The sequence below is a fragment of the Natrix helvetica genome, assembly GCF_964273705.1.
Source record: "Natrix helvetica genome assembly, chromosome: 5".
Lineage (NCBI taxonomy): Eukaryota > Metazoa > Chordata > Lepidosauria > Squamata > Natricidae > Natrix > Natrix helvetica.
The window spans coordinates 39,425,257-39,451,449 of record NC_138551.1 but is presented as its reverse complement, the minus strand read 5'-3'; the positions used below and the strand labels follow the sequence as shown (position 1 = coordinate 39,451,449).

Here is a 26,193-nt window from a genome sequence, read left to right as displayed (position 1 = left end):
ATCATGCGAAGCATAATAGAAGGTACAATGAGAGAATTAGAGAGTTTCTGAATTCTCTCTAAGCTTTTACATCCACTCTCATAATTTCCAGCCAATATGTCATAGCAGTTGTGTTGCTTGGGAGTAGTGAATGATTGTATGCAATTATTATATCTTGTTTATAGAATCTACATCACTTAGTATCATTTAGCATATGATATAGCATAGCCAAAATTGATTTATTTGACAGCTAAAAGCATGAGAAGGTAAGAACTTTTAATAGTGTTAGTTTCCTCTCAGTCTTTTGGTCCTAGCACTGTGTAGCTTCACTATCTGGTAGGAAAATATTCTTTTAACTAAATTGAATTGATTGATTGGCTGTTTAATTGGATACTCTAAATTCTAAATTCTAGGCTGCAGCCCAGAGACAGTCTCCCTGTCCGGGCGGTTGGGGGAGGGCCCTGTGGGGCAGCTTGACTCCCCCCCCGCGGGCCAAGAGGCAAACTGGTTCCCAGGTGTGCGGGTGTGTCGGCCTCTAAATCGGCAGCCTTGGGAGCTCGCAAGAAAGCAGGTGCCCTAAAAACGCGCAAAGAACTCCGTTTTGCCGCCCGCCTCGATCTGACGCCGCTAAAACGAGCCACGCTTCTCCCGGCAATTAAAGGGAGCGCGCTAGCACTTGGTGCCTGCGGAGGCTTGCAGAGGCACTCGGAGACCTCCGCAGATCTAAAAGGAGCCGCAGTGCTTTAAAATCAAGCCGTGGCATTTGGGCAAGCCTCGGCTGGCATTCTGAGCAGAGGGGCAGTCCTCGAGGACCTCAGGAAGATCGCGGCGGCCATTTTCTCATTGTGGTGGCCATTTTGTTTCACGCCATGTGCGCAGGCCACGAGAAGCCGTGCAAGGCGTTTTTCCACTGCGTTGGCCACAGCAGAAGGGAGCCAGCAGCTTTGGAGATCATCTCTTCAGCAAGCAGCCTACATCTGACGAGGTTGAAGGCACGTGAGTGAGGCAATGGCGGCCATACCTGAACCAGGCCCTCCCCAGGCTCTGGAGGGTGCCACTATGGAGGGTGGTGGTAACCAGATAGATAGGCCTAGAATCAGGGCTACTTCTTCAAATCCCAGTGTTCCCAGTGTTTGTCCAGGGCAACCACCAGGGACGAACAGAGAAGGCAGAAGGCCTTGGATAAGGTGGTTGCCAGGGCAGAGAAGCAGGCTAAGGGATCCAGACCCAGGTCTAGATCTAGATCCCCTGTCAGATCTCCCTCAGTTCGATCTGGATCTTCACCCAGGGGGTTCAGTCCCTCTTACCCTTCAGCTTCCCCGGATGGGGCCTCCAGGGGTCTCAGCCAGTCCAGGTCACCTTCTCCCCCGGTCTCACTTACTCCCCTTGGGGGGGGGGGAGACTGATCCATTGGAAGGGCCTTCCAGATCATTTCAGACCATTCCCAGACTTGCTCCACAGATGATCTTGGGGATCTGGAGCTTTTGCCCGAGAGCATTAAGAAGCTCATTTCAGCAGCCTTCACGCATGGAATGACACAGAGAGATAGGGCTTCCCATCCCAGTAGGTCCCTGGGGCGCCATCTTTCTAGAGCCTCCTCCCCATCAGTAGTGAGTGAGTCCTCTACCCGGGGGGAAGACAATTATAATGACATGGGATTTTCGGAGGATGAGGACTCTGTTCCGCCCAATTCTCCCTCTTCCTCGGCCTTGCTTCCTCCGGCCATGTTTAAGCCTCTTCTCCATAAGGTGCGGAAGACCACCAAAATTGGTACTGGGGATCCCACAGTTCCTCCACCCAGGGATCCTGACATGGCTATGTTTTCCAACACAGCTACTAATAAGGAAGAGATCCCTGCCCCTCCTTTGTTTCTCGAGGTAGTTAAGAACCAGTGGGCTCGTCCTTCCAATTTCTCCAACCCGGGCAGCAATGACCGTCGTTTTTATAACGTTGAGCAGACCTTTGCTAAGGCATTGCAGCTACCCAACATTGACACCCCCATAGCGGCTTTGGTCTCCTCCTCCCCTGTAGTCTCTGGGGATGCAGCAGATAAAATGAAGCCAGAGGATAAGAGGGTGGAACTTATATTGAGGAAGAACTTTAATGCATCCGCCTGGGCAGTTAAATCGGCAGTGGCTGCTTCTTATTTTAATCATACTACTGTTATGTGGCTCCGACAACTTCAGGAGCGCATTCCACTTCAGGACGAGCGCCTCCATCAAGACTTAACAAAGATCTTGGCTGCCTCTCAATTTTCGGTCGATGCAACCTTAGACGCTGTGAGATTTGCTTCCAGGGCCCTGGCCACGTCTGTCACCTCCCGTCGCCTGTTGTGGCTCCGCAACTGGCAGATTGACAATAAGGCTAAGTGGGGGCTGGCGGCGGCCCCCTATACCGGTCCCAATCTCTTTGGGGAGGCCCTGGACCCCATATTAATAGAAAATAAAGATAAGAAGAAGGTCCTCCCTTCCAATGCAAAAAAGCCAGAATCTAGAGCCACTCCTTACCGCAGACCCTCTTACAGGGCCCCGGAGCAGGATCATCAGCAGAGATACTCCTCCTTCAGATCAGATAGGCAGTTCTCCCGTCCCTACTACCAGGACCATAATAGGTTCCAGGGTCAGAACAGACGGCCCTTTCGTGGGAAGGGGGGCAGTCGCCCCTTCCGCAGGGGGAAGTGACTCGAACCCGAGCCTTCCCATAGGTGGCCGCCTGGCAAATTACGCAGATCAGTGGAACGAGATCACCACCGACGCCTGGGTCAGGGCCACCGTTCGGTACGGCCTGAGACTGGAGTTTCTCTCCACCGCCCCCGACTTTCTTCAGGACGTTCCCTCTCTCTCAGGACTCGGAACGTCGACGCCTAATGGATCTCGCCATAAAACATCTTCTAGAGATTCAGGCAGTCGAACCCCTTCCAGACGCAGAACGCGGGAAGGGCCACTACTCCAACCTATTTGTGGTCCCAAAGAGCTTGGGGGGGCTGGAGGGTGATCCTAGATCTCAAGCGACTGAACCAGTACCTCCTTTACAGACCCTTCAAAATGTCTTCCCTCAAGTCCATCCTCCAAGGTGTCAGGCAAAGGGATTACATGGCCTCGATAGATCTGACCGAGGCCTACCTCCACATTTCCATCTTGCCATCCCATCACAGATATCTGAGGTTTTCCCATGGGGGCCTACACTTTCAGTTCCGGGCACTTTCATTCGGCCTGGCGTCAGCTCCCCGCACTTTCACAAAGGTCCTGGCGGCATTGGTGACTCACCTGCGCTCGATGCTGGTGAGACTCCAATGTTACCTCAACAATGTACTAGTTCAGGCAACATCCCTGCCCCAAGCCACCTCTGATCTTCAACTCACCATCAGGTGGCTTCAGTCCCTGGGGTTCTCCGTCATTTCACCAAAAGCCATCTTACCCCGTCCACACACATCCTACATCTAGGGACAGTAATAGATTCAGTGACAGGGATGGTCCAACTCTCCCCAGACTGGCTCACCAGTCTTCGACAGCTCGTAGTCAAGGTTCGCAGAAGTTGGTCAGTTTCCATCCTCCTCTTGTCTCAGCTCCTTGGCAAGATGGTCTCCTGCATCGGCATAGTTCCATGGGCCCAACTCCATCTACGTCCGCTCCAGTGGGCCTTGATTCCATACCAGAGGAGGAGGATGAGCAACTCCCTGCAGACTCTTTGACTTCCCCCATCAGTCCGGGTGTCCCTCCAGTGGTGGCTCTCCCCTGCTCTGTGTCGGGGCAACACGTTCTGGGAGCCGGACAGGGTGACGGAGACTGCAGATGCCAGCCTTTTCGGCTGGGTGGCCCTGACGGAAGCCAGGATGGCACAGGGTTGTTGGACTGCCTCAGACCTTCAAAACAACATCAATTGGTTGGAGCTGAAGGCGGCTCGTCTGGCCCTGCAACACTTCAAGGTTTTTGTGCGAGGTCGTCATGTACTGCTGTTGACGGACAATGTCACCACAAAGGCCCACATCAACCATCAGGGGGGCACGCACTCCCAGGCCCTCTGGTTGGAGGCGCTGAAATTGGGCGCGTGGGCAGAGAAACATCTCTCTTCATTGGTGTCGGAGCACGTCTCCGGGGAGTCCAACCATCAGGGGGACTGGCTGAGCCTGGCGACCCTCGACAACGGCGAATGGCAACTCCATCCACAGCTGTTCCGGAAGATTTGCCTGAGGTTCGGCGCCCCGCTGGTGGACTTGTTTGCAACGTCGTTCAGTGCCCAGCTCCCGAGGTTCTTCTCCCGTTTCCAGGATCAGCTGGCGGAGGGGACGGATGCCCACAGGAGCAGATGGCCACGGGGCCTCCTTTATGCCTTCCCTCCCATTCCCCTTATCCCAGGGACCATCAGGAAAGTAGTGTCAGAGAGGGCCCATGTCATTTTATTGGCCCCTTATTGGCCCAGGAGACCATGGTTGGCGGACCTGATGCTTCTCTCAGTGTCCCAGCCATGGAGGATTCCTCGGGAGGAGGTCGTCTTGTGTCCTCCAAGGACGATCTTTGTGTGTTTCACTTGGATAGGGTAGTCCTCCACCTAGACCCCGCCTTTTTGCCAAAGGTGAATACCCCTTTCCATAGGGCACAGGAAATTATTCTCCCAAATTTCTGCCCGTCCCCGTCCCACGAGGGGGAGCGACTTTGGCACCGACTAGATGTTCGGCGCGCTCTGCGCATTTACCTCAGGAGGATGGAAGGGGTGCGTAGGTCGGAGGCCCTGTTTATTTCCTTTCAACCAGGGTCTCTAGGGGCCAGGGTATCCTCGGCTACCATAGGGAGGTGGTTTCGTCAGGCTATAGTGACAGCTTATGAGGCCTCAGAACAGGTTCCCCAGGCGGGCATCACGGCCCACTCAACTCATAGCGCGGCTACCACAGCGGCATGGGCCACCAGAGCCCCATTCGAGGACATCTGCCGGGTAGCCACTTGGGCTTCCCTGACTCCTTTTATTCGTCATTACCGTTTGGATTCCTTCGCTTCCGCAGAGGCGTCCTTCAGTCGTAGGGTCCTCCAGAGGGTGGTGGCAGATCCTCCCTAGGGGCCCTTATCTTCCCTCCCTGGGACTTAGCTTAGGTATGTCCCTCATGTGACCCCTCCCTCTCATCCACCGAAAATGGACGTTCAGGTAAGACCAACATTCTTTTCCCCCTAATATACTTGTAAATAGTGAAAGGAAGAAAACAAGATATCATAATCTCTGTCTCTGTGAAGCAACTGTTGTTCTTAAAATCTTAGAAACACCCAGCCATAGGCGAGCCACCATTCACACTGTGATGCCATTGTATATGCTCCAACCGAATAAATATGTTCCAGGTCCCTTCCTTAAAACATTGTCATCCTAGATCTCTTTTAGTTTTTGTCTCATTTGTGGAAGGAAACAGGAGAACTAACTGAAATTTATTGGAGAAATTAAATAAGATGAAGAACTGTGTATTGTGAAGAGTTGCCTGCTGACCTGTGAAAACGCAGATGATCATTTTCTAAATAGCTGTTCATTGCAAGTGGTGTTTTGTGAGAGCTGTTGATTGTTGAGTAAAGGTGCTTGAAGGATGGAAGGATTGCTTCCCGCTGAATACTTGGAGACTAAGAAGAGGAATATAAAAAAGTCAAGTTCCAGGGAATGGGCTTACCAAGAGAATAATCAACAGTTTGGCTGAACTACTTGACTTTTTTTTTTTAAAAAAAAAGACCGTTGCTATAAACAAGGAAAATCTACTATTCAGAGCTCCCAAAAATCAAGTTTAAATAATTTAGATGAAATGCAACAGTATAATTTAATATACTTTCTTAAATGGGAAGTAAATTTTTATTTATATAGACCTCATTAAACCTCATATTCATTTCTTCAGACCAAATTATTCCTACTTCAATATGTTTGGTTGGTCTGTGACCTGCCAAAAATATTCATGCATATTTCTTACATAATTTATAGTATTTACACAATTTATGTCCCATCTGATTTCATGGATTCTGAGTGGCTCATATAAAAATCAATTTGAAATAATCTCCATTAAGACATAATTAAGAACAGCAACATTATGGCATTTATTATCCTCTGAAGTGCTTCATATTCTAGGGCAAAATGTTGTATGATTTCAAATAGATCTGATTTATTCAAACTCTACTCTTAACTATGCTGATTGATAAAATTGATAATTCATTTAATTCATTCTTCAATTTTCTGACATAGGGTTTTGTAAGACAAAGGTACAGAGCAAGTTTTGATTTGATGATGCAGATCAAATAATACTATATTGTGCCAAAGGGAGATCAAATGGTATGAAATTTAGATCCATTGTTTCTATGTGTAGAGAATTTTGGTCTTCAGGCAGTTGTTTTCTCCAAAACTGACAAGCCATAGAATAGTGATGGCAAACCTTTTAGACACCGAGTGCCCAAACTGCATGCATGCACATGCCCAAACGGAAAGGTGCACATGCGCAGGCACAGACATGTGCGTGCATGCATGCATGCGCAGCAGAGACGCAAAGACCTGGCAGGAGGTGGGGCATCCCAACACCAGGAGTGCAGTAAGAGGTAAGATCTTTTTCTTTCGTTGAGTTTCTGTTTCGTCGTTTTCAGGGAAACAAGCTCACAAAAGAAACGCCACGAGATCTGACCTGGAGCGATGGCACACATACCAGCAGAGAGGGCTCTATGTGCCACCTCTGTCACACAGGCCATAAGTTCGCCATCACAGCCATAGATGATAAGCAGCTACTAATTTGTTAATAGGTGGTCTATTTCTCATGTAAACATGTCAGCTTCAACATTGCTTATTTGATTTTTTTAGCACTGGAAGAACTTTAAGAGAGGAAATAGGGAATAGAGTTGCAAATAGCCAAAATAGCCTTGATCAAATTCAGGTGAATTTTATACTGGAAATGTAATGATTGGAAAGTTTGGTCATCTAAAGATAAACAAATGTTCTGTAATCTAGATCTGAATTACTTTCTTATTTAGAGTTAATCTGCAGAAAATGTACTTTGAACATAGTTTCTAAGCAGCAGGATGTTGGATATTTTTTTTCCTGTCATAGATTTTGCAATATGGATAAGGCCAGGATGGATATATTCAAATTTTATTTCCTGTTTCATTTCTACTGAATCTTTCAGGATAATCGACAAATATGCTCGCATGACAGAACAGTTGCTGGTTCTAAAAAGTGTTGTGAAATGAATATATAAAGTGGACCAGAAAATGGCTCGTAAATCCATTAAATAAAATAACCGAGTTAGAAGGGACCGTGGAGGTCTTCTAGTCCAACCCCCTGCTTAAGCACGAAGCCCTAGACCACTTCAGACAAATGTTTATCCAATCACTTCTTAAAAACCTCCAATGATGTACCACCCACAATTTACAGAGGCAAGTTGTTCCATTGATTAATTGTTCTTAGAACAAAGAGAGAACATAGAACATAGAAAATTGAATAGATTGACCTTGGTGGTCTTCTAGTCCAACCACCTCCTCAGGCAGGAAACCCTACACCATTTCAGTCAAATGGTTGTCCAATCTCTTCTTAAAAACTTCCAATGATGGAGCACCTACAATTTACAAAGGAAGTTGTTCCATTGATTAATTGTTCTGTCAGGAAATTTCTCCTTAGTTCTAAGTTGCTTCTCTCCTTGATTGGGTTTCACCCATTGCTTCTTGTCCTACCCTGTCCTGCTTTGGAGAATAGTTTGACTCCTTCTTCTTTGTGGCAGCCCCTGAAATATTGGAACACTGTTATCATGTCTCCCCTAGTCCTTCTTTCTCTTAAGCTAGACATACCCAGTTCCTGCAACCGTTCTTCATATGTTTTAGTCTCCAGTCCCCTAATCATCTTTGTTGCTCTTCTCTGCACTCTTTCTAGAGTCTCCACATCTTTTCTACATCATGGCGACCAGAACTGAATGCAGTATTCCAAGTGTGGCCTTAACCAAGGCATTATAAAGTGGTATTAACACTTGATATGAACTTGATTCTATCCTCTGTTTATGCATCCTAGAACTCTTTTTTTGGCAGCTGCTGCACACTGCTGGCTAGATAGTGCCCAATGTTCAAATGAAGACAAAAAAAAATGTTTAAACTGTATCTATGAGACATTAATGTCTAAAGGACTGATAGAGGACATTTAATTTAATTTCTGGAAATTTACAAATTGGACAACAAACAATTACTAAAGTCAAACTGAGAAGGGTATTCATAGTGACATGTCCTACTGCAATCACCTCCATAAGTTACAGGGCTGATATTCAGGCATTCCTTTCTATGGATAACTTTGTAGAAAGGTGCAATAAGTTGGCCATGTACTGATTAATACACTATTATCTAATATACTACTGATATTATTGGGATCAGTGGTGGTATCCTACCAGTTCGGACTGGTTCTGCCAAACCAGTAGCAGTAGGCTTCCCCTGAAGGCTCCGGAGGGCAAAAACCAGCCCTACGAGCAAACCAGAAGTCACCATTCCCAAAATTCTGGATCCCCTGTAGATCTGTTTTTTGCCCTCCGGAGGCTTTAGGACGGGGGAGGCTGTTTTCACCCTCCCTAGGCTCCTAGAAAGCCTCTGGAGCCTGGGGAGGGTAAAAAAACTGCGCCAAAAGCGGGGAGAGGGGTGCTGGTCGCGCGTGCACATAGCATTATGGGTGTGGCACACCTGTGCAAAACGCCCCTGCGCTCCCCCGCTTTTGACACCGGAACCAAAAAAGGTTCTCCATCACTGCTATAGGACAACATGTTTTCTCTGTTTCTCTTTAAAAAAGTGACAGTCTTTGAATATAACAAATTTTCTATATAGTTCTTGCATAAAGATTTGGCCTATTTAAAGGAAGGAAATTGTTCCCATCAACTTTGTTGTTCATCCTCAGTCTCTGTATGTGTGATTCAAGATCTCTTTATGCCTAAAATATTCAAAATAGTGCAATTCTTATTTATGCCACGGTGCCGCAATGTTTAGAGTGCAGTACTGCAGGCTACTTCTGCTGATCACCAACTGCCAGCAGTTTGGCAGATCGAATCTCACCAAGGTTGACTCAGCCTTCTAGCCTTCCAAGGTCAATAAACTGAGGACCCAGATTGGTGGGGGCAGTATCCTGACTCTGTAAACCACTTAGAGAGGGCTGTAAAGCACTGTGAAGCGATATATAAGACTAAGGGCTATTGCTATGCAAAGGCTAATTTACAAAAACTACTGAAAGTTAATACTTGTAATGGAAAAGCCATTACAAGCCTATCCTAAGGGCAGAAGAAAAGTCCTTTGGGGAAAAGCTGAAAGGGACAGCATTTTCTGAATAAATAATATGTAGAGAGAATTGTTTTCCCCTCCCTTAGGCTCTACTGCCTCATTTTGCATAACAATAATGCTATCAATTTTCCTTGCATGTTTGGAGCACTCAACAAAATATAACCTACAATGGCAATTTGTAGCATGGTTAACAATAGGTTTCTGGGTGTGGCAGGGGAACATCAAAGGCAATATTGGCTTTTTCCATAGCTTTTCTCCAGGTCATATAAGATTATCTTGAGTAATGAAGATAATTCATTTGACATTTAATCTCCCACATGATGGATATTAATATTCTGCAGTAGAATGTTAAAGAAGTCTCAAATGCAACAAGGACAGAAAAATTAAAATCTAAATTTAATGAATAGCATACTTTTTCATATTGTTATAAATGCCATAATTATGAATATCCAAAATAATTGAAAGAAAACAGGTGAGAAAGGGAACACTAAAATGTATACATTCTGAGCTGCTGGCTATAGTTCTTGCCTAATACAATTGTTAATTTGGCAGGTAAAAATATTATAAGCCCTTGAAGAGATATATTCTGTTTCAGAAATCTAAAGACCTTAAAAGAGGAAATACCATGAAAGTTAGCCATGGAATATAGGATATAAGACAACATATCTAGTGGTATTATGTTCAATGTTCCCTCTAAGGTGCACAGCTGCGCGGCCGCACACGTGGCAGGAAAACACCACGCAGCAGTTTTCAACTGCCGCGCAGTGATTTCTATTGCCACAGGCTCCGGAAGCTGGGGAGGTCCTTTGCAGGCAGCTAGAACTGGCTGTCCGCAAAGGACCTCCCCAGACTTGTCTTGATGAGCACGGGGCGACTGAGGGTAGTTGTGAAGCCCCAAAGCCCCTGCCACCACCGGAATAACTGCTGCCACCTCCTCCTCCTCTAACAGCACTGCCAGATATGCCGCCTGGTGCTACGGCTGAGGTGAAGCCGAGAAAGGTCCAGCCGGCATCCCCGCTCGTGGCAGAGGCGCCTCCCCCTCCGCTCGGAGCACCTGAGCTGAGCCCCTGCCCCTTCCTCCTCTGCCATGCTTTTGAGGAGTCATGAGGCTGCGGGAGCCAGTAGGAAGGCGGCGGGGGGGGTGGGAGCAGGGGAAAAAAAGGCCTCATGGCTCATCAAAAGCACGGCAGAGGAGGAGGAGGGGGCAGGGGTAACACGGAGCCCAGCTCAGGTGCTCCGAGCGGAGGGGGAGGTGCCACTGCCATGGGTGGAGGCGCCAGCGGGAGCTTTTCCAGCTTCACCTCAGCTGCAGCGCCGGGCAGCAAATGTGGTGGTGCTGTTGGAGGAGGAGGAGGTGGCAGCAATTATTCTGGTGGCAGTGGGGGCTCGTCAGCATCTTCAGCGGCAGCCCTACCCACGATGAAGAAGCCAAAGATGGAGCAGATCCATGCAGATGACGTCGCTGCTACATGACTGGAGGAAGAATTCTGGGAGTTGAAGTCCACAAGTCTTAAAGCTGTCAGGTTTGAAAACCCCTGCATTTTTTCCCTAAAGAGTTAGGGGTGTAAGGATCTTGTAACTTGACAGCTTTAAGACTTGCACACTTCAATGCCAGAGTTCTTGAGCCAACATGACTGGAGGAGGAATTCTGGGAGTTGAAGTCCACAAGTCTTAAAGCTGTCAAGTTTGAACACCTCTGGTGTTTTTTTTCTAAATGGTTAGGGGTGCAAGGGTCTTGTAACTTGACAGCTTTAAGACTTGTGTGCTTCAAATGCCAGAGTTCCTGAGCCAACATTTTGGTTGCTAAGCAGGAGCGTTGTTAAGTGATACTGATATTATATAACACTTTTAATTAAGCGGGTACCTTGAAGAAACATAACTTTGAGTTTCAAATAATACTGATTTCGTTGTTGTCTTAGGTGACATCTGTGAAAAAAATTCAGGTGCTCAGGCATGAAAATGTGCCGCTCAAACACTATACTTTTCTGCTCACATTGAAAAAAAATTAGAGGGAACATTGATTATGTTCATAGTGCTTGCTTTATTACTTTATTAATTTCATTGTTATGAAATTAAATGGGTTTTGCCATTCCCATTTTATTATGATAACTAAGGTACTCTGATTATAAAACACCATTGTCCCTTACAGTCATCCAGAAAAGGAGAATATCACAGTAAGTTTCAACCTGAGTTTAATGGCTTAATCCCCTCAAAAAGCTAATGCAATCATTTAAATTCAACTATCTAGACCAGGGGTGTCCAAACTTGAGAACTTTAAGACTTGTGGACTTCAACTCCTAGAATTCCCCAGCCAGCCATGCTGGCTGGGGAATTCTGGGAATTGAAGTCCACAAGTCTTAAAGTTCTCAAGTTTGGACACCCCTGATCTAGACAATATGTAGGGAAATGTTGGCATTCTGGATTTTGCAAAACTACAACTAGAATCTCTTACCTTTGCAATCCTAGGAATGCTAGGAGTTGTAATTTAGCAATGAGGCAACAGTTGGTTATCCATTATGTACAATTTAACACAATTATACAATATTCAGCTATTCATTTATAAATGTGAAGTTAAATGTATATATAAAAAGAATGTTAGAAATGTTAGTAGAGTTTACAAAAATTCAGGTCACACAAAATAGCATTGACGTTTGTACACCTCCTTATGTTTGTCAAGTTAGTTTCCCCTTCTTGTCATTAAAATAGTCACCAGAAACTGCAGGATATGCAAACAAAGAGACCCATATTTCAACAAACTCTTGTAAATGTAATATGGATTAATTTAATACTATTTTGTTACCATGGTTTAACTTATAGTTGATTACTTCCAAACAGTTCATTGATGTTGGTATTTCCCAATACATAAAGTATCCAGATACTGTAATATAATTTGACCATAAAACCTGAAGATTTCCCAAGGGACAATTTGCTTCACCAAGACATTGATCAAAAGATTTCTTCAGAGTCAAGTGTCATCCTACTTCTCTTTGTCAGTGCTTGGCAATGTGAGTGATGTTCAGTATTCAAAGAAGCCCATCATACATCCTTGAAAGCATTACCTTGTCAAACTTTCTTGAGGACTGAAGGCTCTCTGTTATGCATGTTATTTATTTTTATATCACCGTCTTAGACAAAAATGTTTTTCATTTTACCAAAGTGTTAACTGTTACATAATAAAACAAATATATCAAAAGATCACAATCTTAACATAGGACAGCATTTATACCATCAGTTAACAGATTTCTATAGCAAGTCTTCTGAAGTATTTGCTTAGTATAACTACTTGAATCACACATACATCAGAAAAATTGCACTTATCTATTTTGTTTTTATTTTGAATCTGAATTCCTCTTTATTTTTTTCTTAATCTAACCCTTAATTGTCCTTGTCTTTCAATTGAAAAATAAATGTTTAATAAATATTTATGCAGATATCTGGAATACCAGTATACATATTGTTCATTCTAACATTTATTTTTTATTTTTTATTTATTGGATTTACATGGCACCCATCTCGTTCTATATCAAATGTGCCTATTAGCATGCAGGGTATTTTTTTTTTGTAAAAGCAAATGCATACTTCCATTTTCTGAACTATCTGAACAGTGTCTTCCTTAACAACTTTTCAAGTAACTTTTTGTACATCTTATCTAAGATTCAAACGAGGAAGTTTTCATTTAATAGGCTTCTTTTTGTGACCATTGTTGGCTCTGAGATCTGTTTACCTGGTATGGATAGATAGCAGGAGCAAAGATAAAAAATGTAGTTTGCTTTCTATCATATCCATTCCTTTCTGTTTCCCAGAATTCTTATTATTTCATTAGCCAGTATCATGTACTTTGTCTGGCAGACTTTTTACATTTGACTAAATAGTATTTTCACCTTACACAACTGTGTAAGGAGACATTATGCGTCACAGTGCTTCCCTTCCTTCAGTTAACCCAAACACAGCCTATGCTTAGAACCACTAGAAATGGTGGATGCAAATGGATCAACCACACCTTTTGCTAAGGCAGGATACATCAATGATGAAACTCTTTTTTTAGGATAGTTTGTGTGTGATCATGAGGTCTTCATGAGGACTTTGAATAAGATTAGACCTTTTAATGATAATATACCAGATGGTTTATATTGAAAAAAGTAAACTATTTATTATGTAAATGGCTTGTAGTATATGTGTAAATAATAATTTATTATACACATGGAAAAGAACATATATTTATATAACTGCACATAGACATTGAGATTACTTTTAATTATAAAAATGCAGCAGAATCGATGTCTGAATATTTGATATTTGTATTTGGCTAACACATTCTATGTTACACTTTGATTTTCCTATACAGTTTTTAAAATATTTTTTCTTTTAATTTCTAATTTAAATTTAATATAAGAGTTACAATACAAATAATAATCCAAAAACATGAGTTATATTTATATAAATATTACAGATATACAGATGTTAATGTTTGTATATACAAATCAATGGCATGGTAGTCTAGTGATAAAGCACTCACCTGCCACTAAGGAAATCCTTAGATAGCAGTAGCTCTTTTCTTCCTAAGACACAAAGAAAAGAAAAATCTGCTGTGAACTTCTATGTGGCGTCCATTCAGTAAACGCTGAGATCCATTCAGTCACCCCAAATTCAGGGATTACAGGATTGCCAAAAGGGAGTAATGATTGTCTATGCAAACCAGTAAGCAATGCATGAATTCTTCTAATATATTGATTTTTGTAAACTTGTAATGAATACAGTTTTGATAAACTATTCATTAGATACAGATTTATAGTACATCAGAATGTTGAGTTAATTATTCTTTGGTATCACCTACCAGAATTATTATTCTGGTACATGATACCGTTAAGCTAGGCATTATTCCTATAGGTACATCTCTTGCTAAAAATCCGTATTTTTCACCAAATGACATTGTAGCCTGTATTTTTGAGGTCCATTTAATTTCATTATATTATTTATGGGCTATCAGCGATCATTCCCATTGTGGTAATGAATTATTATTTTAACCTTTCTTAAATAATCTTCTTAAAACTATTATTCATTCTACTTGCATTAAGTATTTTAAGTTGGGTGTTTCAGTCCAGTGCACTTTTATATATGTTCTTGTTGATTAGAACTGTTATTTTTCCTAATGATCCTATAATGTAATGATAATGCAAGTAATAGTCCATATATAATGATTTCTTGTCCAAAGACTAAACAAATTAATATAATATATTTAGTATGAACTTCTAAGAGAATTGTTAAGCTTGAACATTTACTCGTGCATTTTATTGCCCAAGTGGTAATAAAAGTGAACAGTTTTCATCCAACTGTTGGGAAAATGCCTAGTAATATGTGGGCAAGAGTCCCGTTTTTAATTCAGCAATTTGAATTTGGAACAATATATTTAAAAAGCTGCAAAAGCTTGTTTAGTAGCTCCAGGGAACACAGACAAATAAATAAATACATCTAAAACTGTCTGCAGAGCTGGGATACAAGAAGAAAAGGAACCAAGCAACTTGCTTAAAATAAAAATGCAACAAAGGCGTCCTAGCTAGATTAGAAACAGCATTTGCTATTTAATTTTGAAACACAACAGTGGTAGGGTTTCTAAAATTGTAGGAGGAAAAATGTACTGACATTTTTAATTAGTTGCCTACTTTTTGCACATCTATTTGTTTCCTTTTCCTTCTGTCAGCATGTCTTTTATCATTGATTTTAAAGAAAGTATTCTAGTAGAAAATTGACAGATATGGTAACTTCAAAATTGTTTCACTATAGATTACACATATGTGTAATGCAGACAGAGCAGCTGCATTGGTAATAAATAATTGAGAAAACCTTATTAAGATACAAGAAAAAATAATGTTTTATCCCTTCACTGTTTTTTTTTTAAACAACGTTTTATTGGTTTTTTAAAAAATTTACAAGGAAAAAGGTAGTGGATAGGTACAAATTTTGACAGTTGCATTGTGTGGTAGGTGTCCCCTCCCTCCATAATCAAAATATACATTTGCAAAAAAATTCATTACTAAATAGTTACATATAGTCAGCATATAAATTCAATTAATAAGTTCGGTCAACTTATGTCAAGCAAGTTTTCTTATTCATTTTTGTGATCTGGTTTTTCTCGGTGTCGCCCCATCTCCCCCTGCTGGCAGAGCTCCGGCCACTCCTTTGTCCTGTGCATCTGGTGTAGGGTCATCTGGTTTTTCTAAGAGTGCTTTGTTTTTGTCCATAAAGGCCTGTGCCTCTATGGGTATATTAATTCTAACTCTTGGGTCTTCCCAGAATACTAGCATACCTTCGGGCATCAGCCATCTGAACCACACCCCCTTCTGGTATAGTTTCTTCGCTAACTGCGAGTAACTTTTTATTTTTCCCCCTCACTTTCTTGGGGATCTGTTTCAGAATGGTTATATGCCTGTCCTGGTATTTCAATTCTTGCCTCCTTTGTGCACTCAGAATCTCATCTCTTATACTTTTTCTAAGAAATTTAATGTGTACCTCCCTGGGTACATTATGTGTTCTAGCATATGCTGAGTTCACTCTATAAACCAGGTCTATTTCCCACCCCATCTGTTGTTTCTCTCTATGAATATATTCAGCCAAAATACTTGTCATAATGTCCCTTATATCTTCTTCATCTGCTTCCACCACATTTTGAAATCTAAGATAAAAGGACATTCTCTCAAATTCTATTTTCATCTGCTGGGTATCAAGTTCTTTGTTCCCCTTCTGCATCCCCTCCATCCCCTCCCTCATCTCAGCCATCCCACCCTCCAAAAGATCCAGTCTCTGTGAGTTTTTATTAATTTGAACCTGGTTCTCTTTGATTTCTTCTTTCATCTTTTTTAGTTGTTTTTTTATTTCCTCTTGTCCCTGTAGAAGTTGTTGAAACATTTGTTGGAACTCAGTCTCTGTAGTTTTAGGTTGCATCAAAGCTGTTATCATTGATTGTGTACTAGGACTGGATGTTGCAGATGTCGGGGCAGAGGCAGCAAAGCCAGGTTTTCCAGGGGGTGGTTTTTTAGGAGACATTGTTTGTGGAATGAGAAGATCAGTCAATACAGAGAGTGATCAGTCAGAAAGGTGAAACAGCCAGGAGAGTCCAGGAGACAGAAGGTCCAGGCAGAAGAGGATTTTTCTAATCACCCTGGCAGTAGAGTAAAGTTTTTCACTCCAGGGAGTTCAAAAGGTAGCAATCAACAAGAGATTTGTCTGAGTAGCATGGAGACAAAGACTGGAAGCCTGAAGTTTTAAAGGTGGAGTCAGGTTTCAAAGCTCATAAAGACAACGGAAGTGTGCCATCTTGCCCTGCCAGCTTCGGGTTTGGAGGCATAACAAAGTTTTCAAAGTTCCCAAAAACCTTCCAGATCATCCTTCCAATGTGGTTTTAAATTCAAAAATTCGCCATTAATAGGAGCGTGGCATCCTTAGTTGGCTCTCCCCCCTCCTCCTTCCCTTGGGGCTGAGAGCGAAATTGTTTCAAGCCGCCTGTCCGAGGGGGGGGGGAATCCCCCTCCCTCTAGTCGCGCTTCTCCAGCCAAGCCGAAAATAAAGTTTAAACTGCTGGCAATTTTTCTAAGTTGATGAAGGGGATGAGAGGGAGTTGTCACCTCACCGCACTGCAGCCGCATCCTTCAGCTCGTCTTTTTCTTCCGTCAGCCTCACAGCGAAGACGCCGGAGCGTCCCCCATCATGCTTCCAATCTGTCACTGTTTTATTGCTGCCTGTCACTGTTTTATTGCTGATGTTTTTTAGGCAGATGGAACTTTATTATTTCTTCACTTACCAAATCTGCCATAATATGGGTGACTGGTTACCTTTTATTTAGAAGAACTGTCCAGTCTTGCTACTAGTAAGAGTCCCATAATTCTACTCCATCATTTAGTTATTTATTTAATAAACGTAAAAATTTTCCATCTTACATACATAACTCTGAGCAACTAACAAAAACAGAATCAAACCAATAAACAAATCATAACATAAATAGTATAAACTAACAGCTGAGAACATTCACAATATCCTACAATCAATACAACCAGGAAATGGATTTCCTCTTATTATCAGGACCCCAGGCTTAGTAGGGTCTTCCAACCTTCCTGGCTGACTTCTGTCCTTTTGAAATGATTCCAACTAAACTCTGGAGCCCAACTTAAGAAATAGGGCACTGGTGGGATTTAATTTTTTTTACTACCAGTTATGTGGGCATGGTTTGGTGGGCGCGGCATGGCTTGGTGGGCATGGCAGGGGAAGGATACTGCAAAATCCCCATTTCCTCCCAATCAGCTGGGACTCGGGAGGCAGAGAATAGATGGGGAAGGGAAATCAGAGGTGGTATTTACTGGTTCTCCAAACTACTCAAAATTTCCACTATCGGTTCTCCAGAACTGGTCAGAACCTGCTGAATATCACCTCTGGAATAGGGTCTTGCATCTGGCAATTTGTGGAGCAGTGCCTCTGAAGGCTCTGAAGGCAATCATTTTTTTACATCATTCTGAAACCAGAATGTTTTTGAAAGATTTAAAATCTCAGATGTAATGAACAGTTGGTAGAAACTGTGCTACCTTGACAATAATTATTGGTGAGATGTCCTAATGACTTTGGAAAATCATAGAAGATTATGTGATTGTATGGTTTAAAACCCTTGAAAATACCTAAGATTAAGTTAAAACTTGTTTTGTTTGTTAACTCAGGTTTCAAGGTTAGAATTTATTCTCCAACTTGAATAAAAATGTTAGTTTCAGTTATGTAAAAATTATGTTGAACTAGGTAGGCTTTTGACCTGATTTAGCAGGGATATGCTTTATGTTCTTATGCTTTGTGTTAGATACTAGCAAATGTTATAATGGTTTCCACCAAGGTGCTCTGTTCCGGTAGGAACAGAGGTTTAATCTCATTGGTCGAATGGTCTGACAGTTCCCCACCGACTCCGTACGACCCAGTCACTGAACACTGGGAATCGTATATGCTGAGTTTCGACTGCTTCCTCTAAGCCAATGACCTCATGGGCCTTTTTGAAGGCCGCAAGAAGAACATGTTCCTGAGTTACTGTTCGAAACAGCCAAAGACCTATCTGAGCTAGCGCTGCTACAATTGGTCACTTGGTCAGTACTCCAACAGATGCTGAGGACACACTACACTCCCAAGCCATTTAAACACGTCCACCAGCACGAATTTAATATTCGTAATCAAAAGGAAGGCGAATCGATCAACGAGTACCTTGCGGCGCTAAGGAAGGCCACAGCTTAGTGTGAGTTCCGAGACCTAGATGAACGTATTCTTGACTGAATCATATGCGGTGTGTGGGACATTAATTTGCAGAGGAAGTTACTTGCCAAATCTATCCCTAGCCTGAAGATGCAGCATCTACGCGCCCCTGGCATCCGCATTCGCGATAACCGAGTCCCCATCGTGGGCCAGGGCACCCTCTGGGTGCAATTCAAAAACTACAGTGGCCAGCTCCCAGTGACAGTGGTCAGTGGTGACCTGCAGAGCCTCCTGGGGCTTGACTGGTTTGAAGCCCTGGGTCTAGAAGTGACCGGTATCAATGCCTTGGAAGACGAGAGCGCCTAAACAATTTTTAAGGAGTTTGAGGACATCTTCGGCACCAGTCTGGGTAAGTATGTGGGGACTCCAATCTCTTTTAATATGGACCCCAACATATCCCCCATAAGGCTAAAACCCAGGAGAGTATCTTTCACTGTCCACCCCAAAATTGATCTGGAAATTGACAAGCTCGTAGGCCAGAGAATCCTAGAGCCAGTTGATCACACACGCTGGGAGACCCCTATAGTGACACCTGTCAAATCGGACGGGTCTAACCGCATCTGCGCAGACTACAAATGTACAATCAATAAAGCGTTACAACAAAGCATTTGCCCTGTACCCATTGTACAGCATTTATTACATTTTTTAGGTCCAGGCAAAGTATTCGCTAAATTGGACATGGTGCAGGAATACCAACAATTGCCTGTAGATGGTGCTACGGCGGAGGCCCAAACCATTGTGACGCACAAGAGTGCATTCAAATGTAACCGCCTGCAATTTGGAGTTAGTATCGCCCCTGACTGTTCCAAAGCATCATGGAATGGCTTTTTCAGGAGATTCCAGGAGTCGTCCCCTATTTTGATGACATCTTGGTATCGGCTGCAAATGAGGCGCAACTTTTCAAACGTTTACGAACTGTTTTGACCAGAATTAGAGGCAAAGGCCTCCGTCTCAAAAAAGAAAAATGCCAAATTAATGTGCCAAGGGTTGAATTCTTAGGGTACAAATCAATGGCCCTGGGATTTACCCGACCACTAAAAAAATTAAAGCAACCCAGGACACCCCTACACCTCGCAATCAAACCAAGCTGCAGGCGTTTTTCGGGCTCCTTAATTTCTACAGCATCTTTCTTAAACAGAAAGCCACCGTTGCTGAGCCCTTACATCGTCTCCTGGTGAAGAACGTGAAGTGGTCCTGGGGCAGAGCCGAAGCAGCTACATTTGCTACGGTAAAAAGACTTCTGTCAGCAGACACATTCCTGGTGCAGTACAGACAGACCACTGGTCACTGGTGTTGACTTGTGATGCTTCCCCATTTGGCATTGGAGTCATCCTCAGCCACCGCATGCCCAATGGAACCGAGGCTCCCATAGCCTATTACTCAAGGACTTGTCCACTGCTGAGCAAAACTACAGCCAGCTGGACCATGAGGCCTTGGCTGCAGTGGCCAGTGTAAAAAGGTTCCATGAGTACCTCTACGGCCGTGATTTCGAATTAATTCTGGACCACAAACCGCTACTGGGCTTGATGGCTGGGGACCAACCTACTCCTGTGTCATTATCGCCGCAGATGACCAGATGGACTATTTTCCTAGCGGCCTACACCTATCGTCTCGTCCACCGACCAGGTTCCACTTTGGGGCATGCCGACGCCTTGAGTCACTGGCTGCTGCCAGAACTTCTTGCAGACCCTACCCCTGAGATGCCAGTCCTTCTTATTGACTGCTTAGAGACTGGTCCTGTCTTGTCTAGTGACGTTGCCCGCCACTCTGCAAAAGACTCCACCATCAAACAAATTTTGAACTGGGTGTGGAGTGGGTGGCCCAAGGGGCCTGTTGGGTCTGACTTCAAATTATTGTAAGACAGATGAATTGTCTGTTATTAATGGCTGTTTGCTGTCGAGGGACTGGGTCATTGTTCCACACAAACTGAGTGTTGCAGTATTAGAGGCTTTACATGTAGGGCATCCTGAAATTGTCAGAATGAAGTCTTTGGCCAGGAGTTAGGCCTAACATGGACAGGTAGATCGAAGAATGGGTGGTTGCCTGCACACCATGCCAGGAGTACAGACCAGCTCTCCCAGAGGCACTCGCTAAGGAGTGGGAGTGACCTTAAGCACCATGGTCTAGGGTGCACATTGATTTTGCTGGCACAGTTCATGGCCAGACAGTCCTAGTAGTTGTGGACACCTACTCGAAATGGCTAGAGATAGTCCTCATGACCTCCACTACGGCAGAGGCGGTCATCGAAGTACTAAGGAGACTTTTTTTCACACACAGCCTGCATGATGTCCTGGTCTCTGACAACAGGCCCAAGTTCATGGCCATGCAATTCAAGACCTTCTTAGCAGCACAGGGAATCAGAGATCCCCTGGTTGCGCCATTCCATCTGGCCTTCACTGGTCATGCGGAGAGAATGGTGAGATCTGCAAAAGAGACCCTATCCAGGATGGGCCCGGGAGATTGGCAAACACGGGTTGACCATTATCTTCTAATTTAACACATCATGCCAAGTGCCAATACAGGGAGAAGCCCCTCCAAACTTCTCCTGGGTTGCCGGCTAAGGTTCCACTTAGACCATTTACCCCTAAACTATTGTGCCGCATCGCCCCCAGACTCCAGAAGCAAAATTCAGAATTTTAGTGTAGGGGATTCATTTTACGCCCACAACTACGCCGGAGGAACTCTGTGGATTCCTGCCACAGTGATAGGCATCACCGGGCCTCACTCTTATCTCATAGAGCTCAAGGACGGTCGGAATTGGAGAAGGCATGTTGACCAACTCCGTGGCTGCCTCTCCAACTCCACTCTTAGATAACCAGAGGTAACTCCTGCTCGAGTTAGCCAAAGCCCTATCCAAAAGGAGCACGAAGTCACTCCTTCCACAGCCAACTCAAACCCGAAGTCACCGGGATACTTAGCTACTTGTGTTGCAGGCCCGCAGCGAGCTCCGAGCGAACCGGCTCTAGAAGCTCCAGCCGCGCCTTGTGAAAGATTCCAGGAGCTTCCACCAAGCGAAGCTGCAGAGCAAACAGGCCAGTCCGACCTGTCCGAAGAACACCCTCCGACTGAACTGCGCAGGTTGGCAGAGCTACCAAAAAGCCCACCTACCTGCATGACTACGTTACCAGTAGGATGATTCTATCTAAGAGGGGAGGGGTGTTAGATACTAGCAACTGTTATAATGGTTTCCACCAAGGTCCTCTGTTCCAGCGGGAACAGAGGTTTAATCTCATTGGTCGAAGGGTCTGGCAGCTCCCTATAAAAGGACTGCTGTAAGACTGAACCTTCGCTGGATTGTACATATTTGTTCTGTTACAATAAAGAGCTGTTGTTGCCTTTAGCCTGAGTGTGCCTTTCCATTACCCGATCTAACACTTTGCATTACTTCATAATAAAATTCTATTTTGCATGAGTTTCTATTTTTATGTTTGTGTGTGGTTAGATATATTTTCTAAGAAGGTGAAATTACTAATATTTAAATATTAAAACAGGTGTGACTTAAAGAGCAGCATACTTTTTCGAGGAACACTCATGGAATAAAATTTTAGTTAAGATGAATGTCAAAACAAAAAAGCCATGAGTCAGAAATCAGTAGAATATACCAAATACGTAGCAGCTTTTTGTTATTAATGGTACAAACCCATCTAGATTTTCTGGGTTAAATCCTACTAAAATTAAAGATCTTACCTCCTGATCAATTAGGTTTCAGATAATAGCAGACAGTTACATGATAGCAGTGGGACAAGAGAATGTGAACAAGCAGATGGGAAAGATTTTTTTTTTCTAAGAATAGGAATTGACTCTAGGAAAACTCAATTAATGGTCAGAGATAACAGGTAAGATAAGTAAAATTTGCTGCCCGGTGCAATTCTGTTTTTACTTTATTCACATGAACAAATCAGGAAAGAAGAAATAGAAATAAAATAAATGGACATTTTGAAAAAACCCTAAAGTATTTATTTCTTCATGTTTCATGTTTACTACATAAAAACCATAAAGGTGGGAAAATTGGAATATACAGAATGTTCTATTTTATACCAACCCTTACTGATTTAAGTTCTCTATGTTATTTATTGTACTATGTTAAGAACATCATAATTTGTTTAATTTGTTTAAATTGGCTTACTCACACATTATTAACTGACTTAAAGCTGAAGGTTAATTTTATTTGAGATTTACTTTAATAATTGTTTTAATAGAATGGAATTTATTTTAATATGGATTTATGCCTCTATGTATTTATTTCACTTACATTATATGTAATATCATTTTCTTTTGTCTGATTATGTAATTGTTCTGACTTTCCTTGATCTCTAAGCATTTGGTACCATCAATCATTGTGGACGAAATGTAAGAAACAGAAGTACAGGCAGTCCTTGACTTAACCACCAAAATTGGGACCAGAACTTCCATTGCAAAATGATGTAGTCATTAAGTGAGTCATCACAGGTGTCCAATTTTGCAACCTTTCTTTGTTGGTTGTTAAGCAAATCACATGGTTGTTGAGTTAATACAGCTTCCCACATTGGCTTTGCTTGGCAGAAATTGGCCAGGAAGGTTGCAAATGGTACTCGTGACCCTAGGATGTGGGAATTGTTGTTAATGTATCTCAGTTGCAAAGTGCCTGAATCATGACCACATGACCATGAGAATGCTGCAATAGTTATATGTGTGAGGACTGGTCACCATTCAATTTTTTCAACACTGTCCCAACTTTGAAAGGGCTTTATATGTATGTCAAGGACTACTTGTAGTAAGTAGAGTGTTATCCTTTTTTCTCTGCAGCCAGTTCAGATTTCCACATCTACTGCCTTTTTGTTTTTTTAACTTTCCATTTCTGGAACTTTGTGTATGAAATTAATGATCCATCTACAATAAAAGTTGTAGTTTTTCTATTGAGTCTATAACTTTTATAATTGTAATAAACAATTCAGTAATTTCTCCTGAAGTTCTAAGATAAAAAGCTGATAATTTGAAATTAAATATTTTATATTACTTGATGTAGGAACCCAAGGGAAAAATGTGATCAGGCCTGAGTCTCTGTGCTCCCACAAGAGATCTAATAAAGCCCATGTTGAATAAATAATATCCAATATAATAGCATTTAATTTTTATATTTTGTCTTAAAAATAATATGAACATTTTAGAATACATAAACACAAACACAGTGTTAAATATATGTGCATCTTTAAATATCTAAAGGCTTTCTAATCCATGAAGTATAGTGTTCATATTTCTTCTATAAATTTTCAGATGAGCATATTGTTTATTATAGTCTTTCTTGCATGTTAGAAAAGTTAAATACATTGTTCCTCTTATTAAAATATTTAAGGTCAAGACATTGCTGTATTTTCTGTAAGGAGATTAAACTGATTTTGCTAGGATTGACAATGTTCGGCAAAACAGGATTAACCAAAGTCAAGACAAGGATATAATCACAGTCTTTAATAATTGGTTATACCTACAATATGATGCTTGCATTAATTTTGACAGATAATAGTTTCTCTTGTAGGAAGAGTGTGGAGAATAAATTGTGGCCAATATAGTCTTCTGAATAATTGCTGGTTTTGGATGTGAACAGGCAAAGCTAAATCAAACCATTTTAAGATCAAAAGGAATGCAGTGGAATTTCCATTTAAATCAAGAATAAAACAGTTCAATGATCTTAAAGTAGCTAAGTACCTTCAATAATTATTTTGGAAACATATTGTCATTGCTTATACAAAGAAAAACATAATAAACCTGAATAAAATATCACAAGGAGGTTACTATAGTTTGTTCAGTGTTTCTTGGAATCTGTTTAGCTGAAATGATACAAGATGTGATAATGAGCAAAATTCATGGCACCCATATACCAGGCAAAGATGTGTATATCAGCAGGTCCTTAGAAGAATGTAAGGAAGAAAATTTACTATACGTTTTTAGTGGAGTTAGCGAAAGCATATGATAGAGCAAAGATGCTTTTGCTTGCATAGAACATTTTATGCAAATAGTTGAAGGAAGACTGAAAGGTTTGAAAGGAAGGGAAGATACATAACATTGCAGTTGGACAGAGTTATGAAATCCTCCAAAAGAGGAAGGAAAGAAGTTCAAGAACAAACAAAAAAATTATCAATTCGTTACTTATGTGCAAATAAACATTATTTGCAAGTGTACCAAGACATGGAGAGCTGTAGGATACTGTATGCTGTTAGATTTAGATTTTATTTTGTCTCCTGGCTTTAATTTATTTTGTTTACTATTTCTGTATTGCATAAAATAATTAACTGAAGGGAATAGTGGGATGTGTAATTTGCATATGTACTTTGCTTTACTGGATGATAGTAGAGGTGAGGGTTATTATTTTAGTATTATATTATTTAGTTATTACTATACCTGGAAAAAATGTCACATTTGATTTTGAAGACTTTTCCTCTACCTTGGCTTTGGAAAAACCTTGAGAAACTGATATAATAATAATGATATTTCAAGTTTAATTTCAATTACTCATGTACCTAAACTTTGGATGTTCTCCAATTATCCAGTGAAAATTATTGTATATATAATCAATTCTCATTTTAGAAGCAAACATAAAAACTAAAAAATGAAAATAGTTTTGTTTTATACTAATTAAATATATATATGTTTTTTTTAGTAAACAAGCACAAGCCCTGGATTGAAACATCTTATCATGGAGTTATTACTGAAAACAACGATACAGTCATACTCGATCCTCCATTAGTTGCCTTGGATAAAGATGCTCCTGTTCCATATGCAGGTAAATAACAATGTGTTTGCTGAGTGTTATGGAACTTTATGAATTGTTTATAGTTTCAATGCATTCTTTTGATAGCGTATGATCAATATATGATTGTTTAGTACTTCATTTTAGAACCATTTGGCTTGGAACGCAGTAGTTTTATATTTGCTATAAATGTCTGTGGAGATTCTTCATCATCCATGTCATAGTTGTATAAACTATACAATCATTCTCCACCATTCAGTCAGAGCTGAAGAAGCTTCTTGGATGAGAACCAAAATGTCTTCGAAGAAAAACAAGTTCAGTTGCCTCTTGAAAAAGCACCTTTGGGATTTACTATAAATAGGATAATTCAACAATGTTGAATTGTTAGTTAGTAACAAATATATTTTGAGAACTCTCTTTATATAAGCTGTCCATCATGATTACATAGTTAAATTTATCTTCAGTAAATAATATTAACTAGCCATTATTATTATTTTTATCTTTTCATTTTCTTCTTTTCACAATGCATTCCACTGGATTACACTCAAATTCAATGTTTTTGTTCTTCTAGTGAATTAATGAGGATATAACTTAAGTTGCTGATCTTCAAATCCATTCTGAAATGCCTTCATTTTCTTGATTTGTAGCTCTTATGCTATCACAGTATTAAAGAAAATACGTTAAATATTTATATAAATGGGTGAAAAATATTTCATTTCAGAAGGCATCAGTTTTCTTACAATCACTTCTTACATGTCAACAAAAAATTTCTATTTCAATAAATATGATCTGTTTGGGAATAAATATTTTTCATTTTCTTCCATGAATTTGTCTACTAGTCCTTACTGAACTTTTTTAAAAAATATATTTTTGGAAAATGTGTAGTGATCACATGAAATAGTAACTTACAAATATTGATCAAAATATGTCAGAAGCATTGTATTGATTTTAAAAGCCTGGATGAATAGGAATATG

The 26,193-nt window shown here is 41.6% G+C and overlaps 1 protein-coding gene across 1 annotated transcript in view; it reads left to right on the top strand.

Moving 5' to 3' along the window:
• Positions 1–26,193, top strand: part of CLSTN2 (calsyntenin 2) — a 284,420-nt gene that overhangs the window by 66,545 nt on the left and 191,682 nt on the right. The window contains exon 2 of the mRNA XM_081953844.1: positions 25,129–25,251. Within this exon, the coding sequence (XP_081809970.1) occupies positions 25,129–25,251 (123 nt within the window). The remainder of the gene's footprint in view (positions 1–25,128; positions 25,252–26,193) is intronic.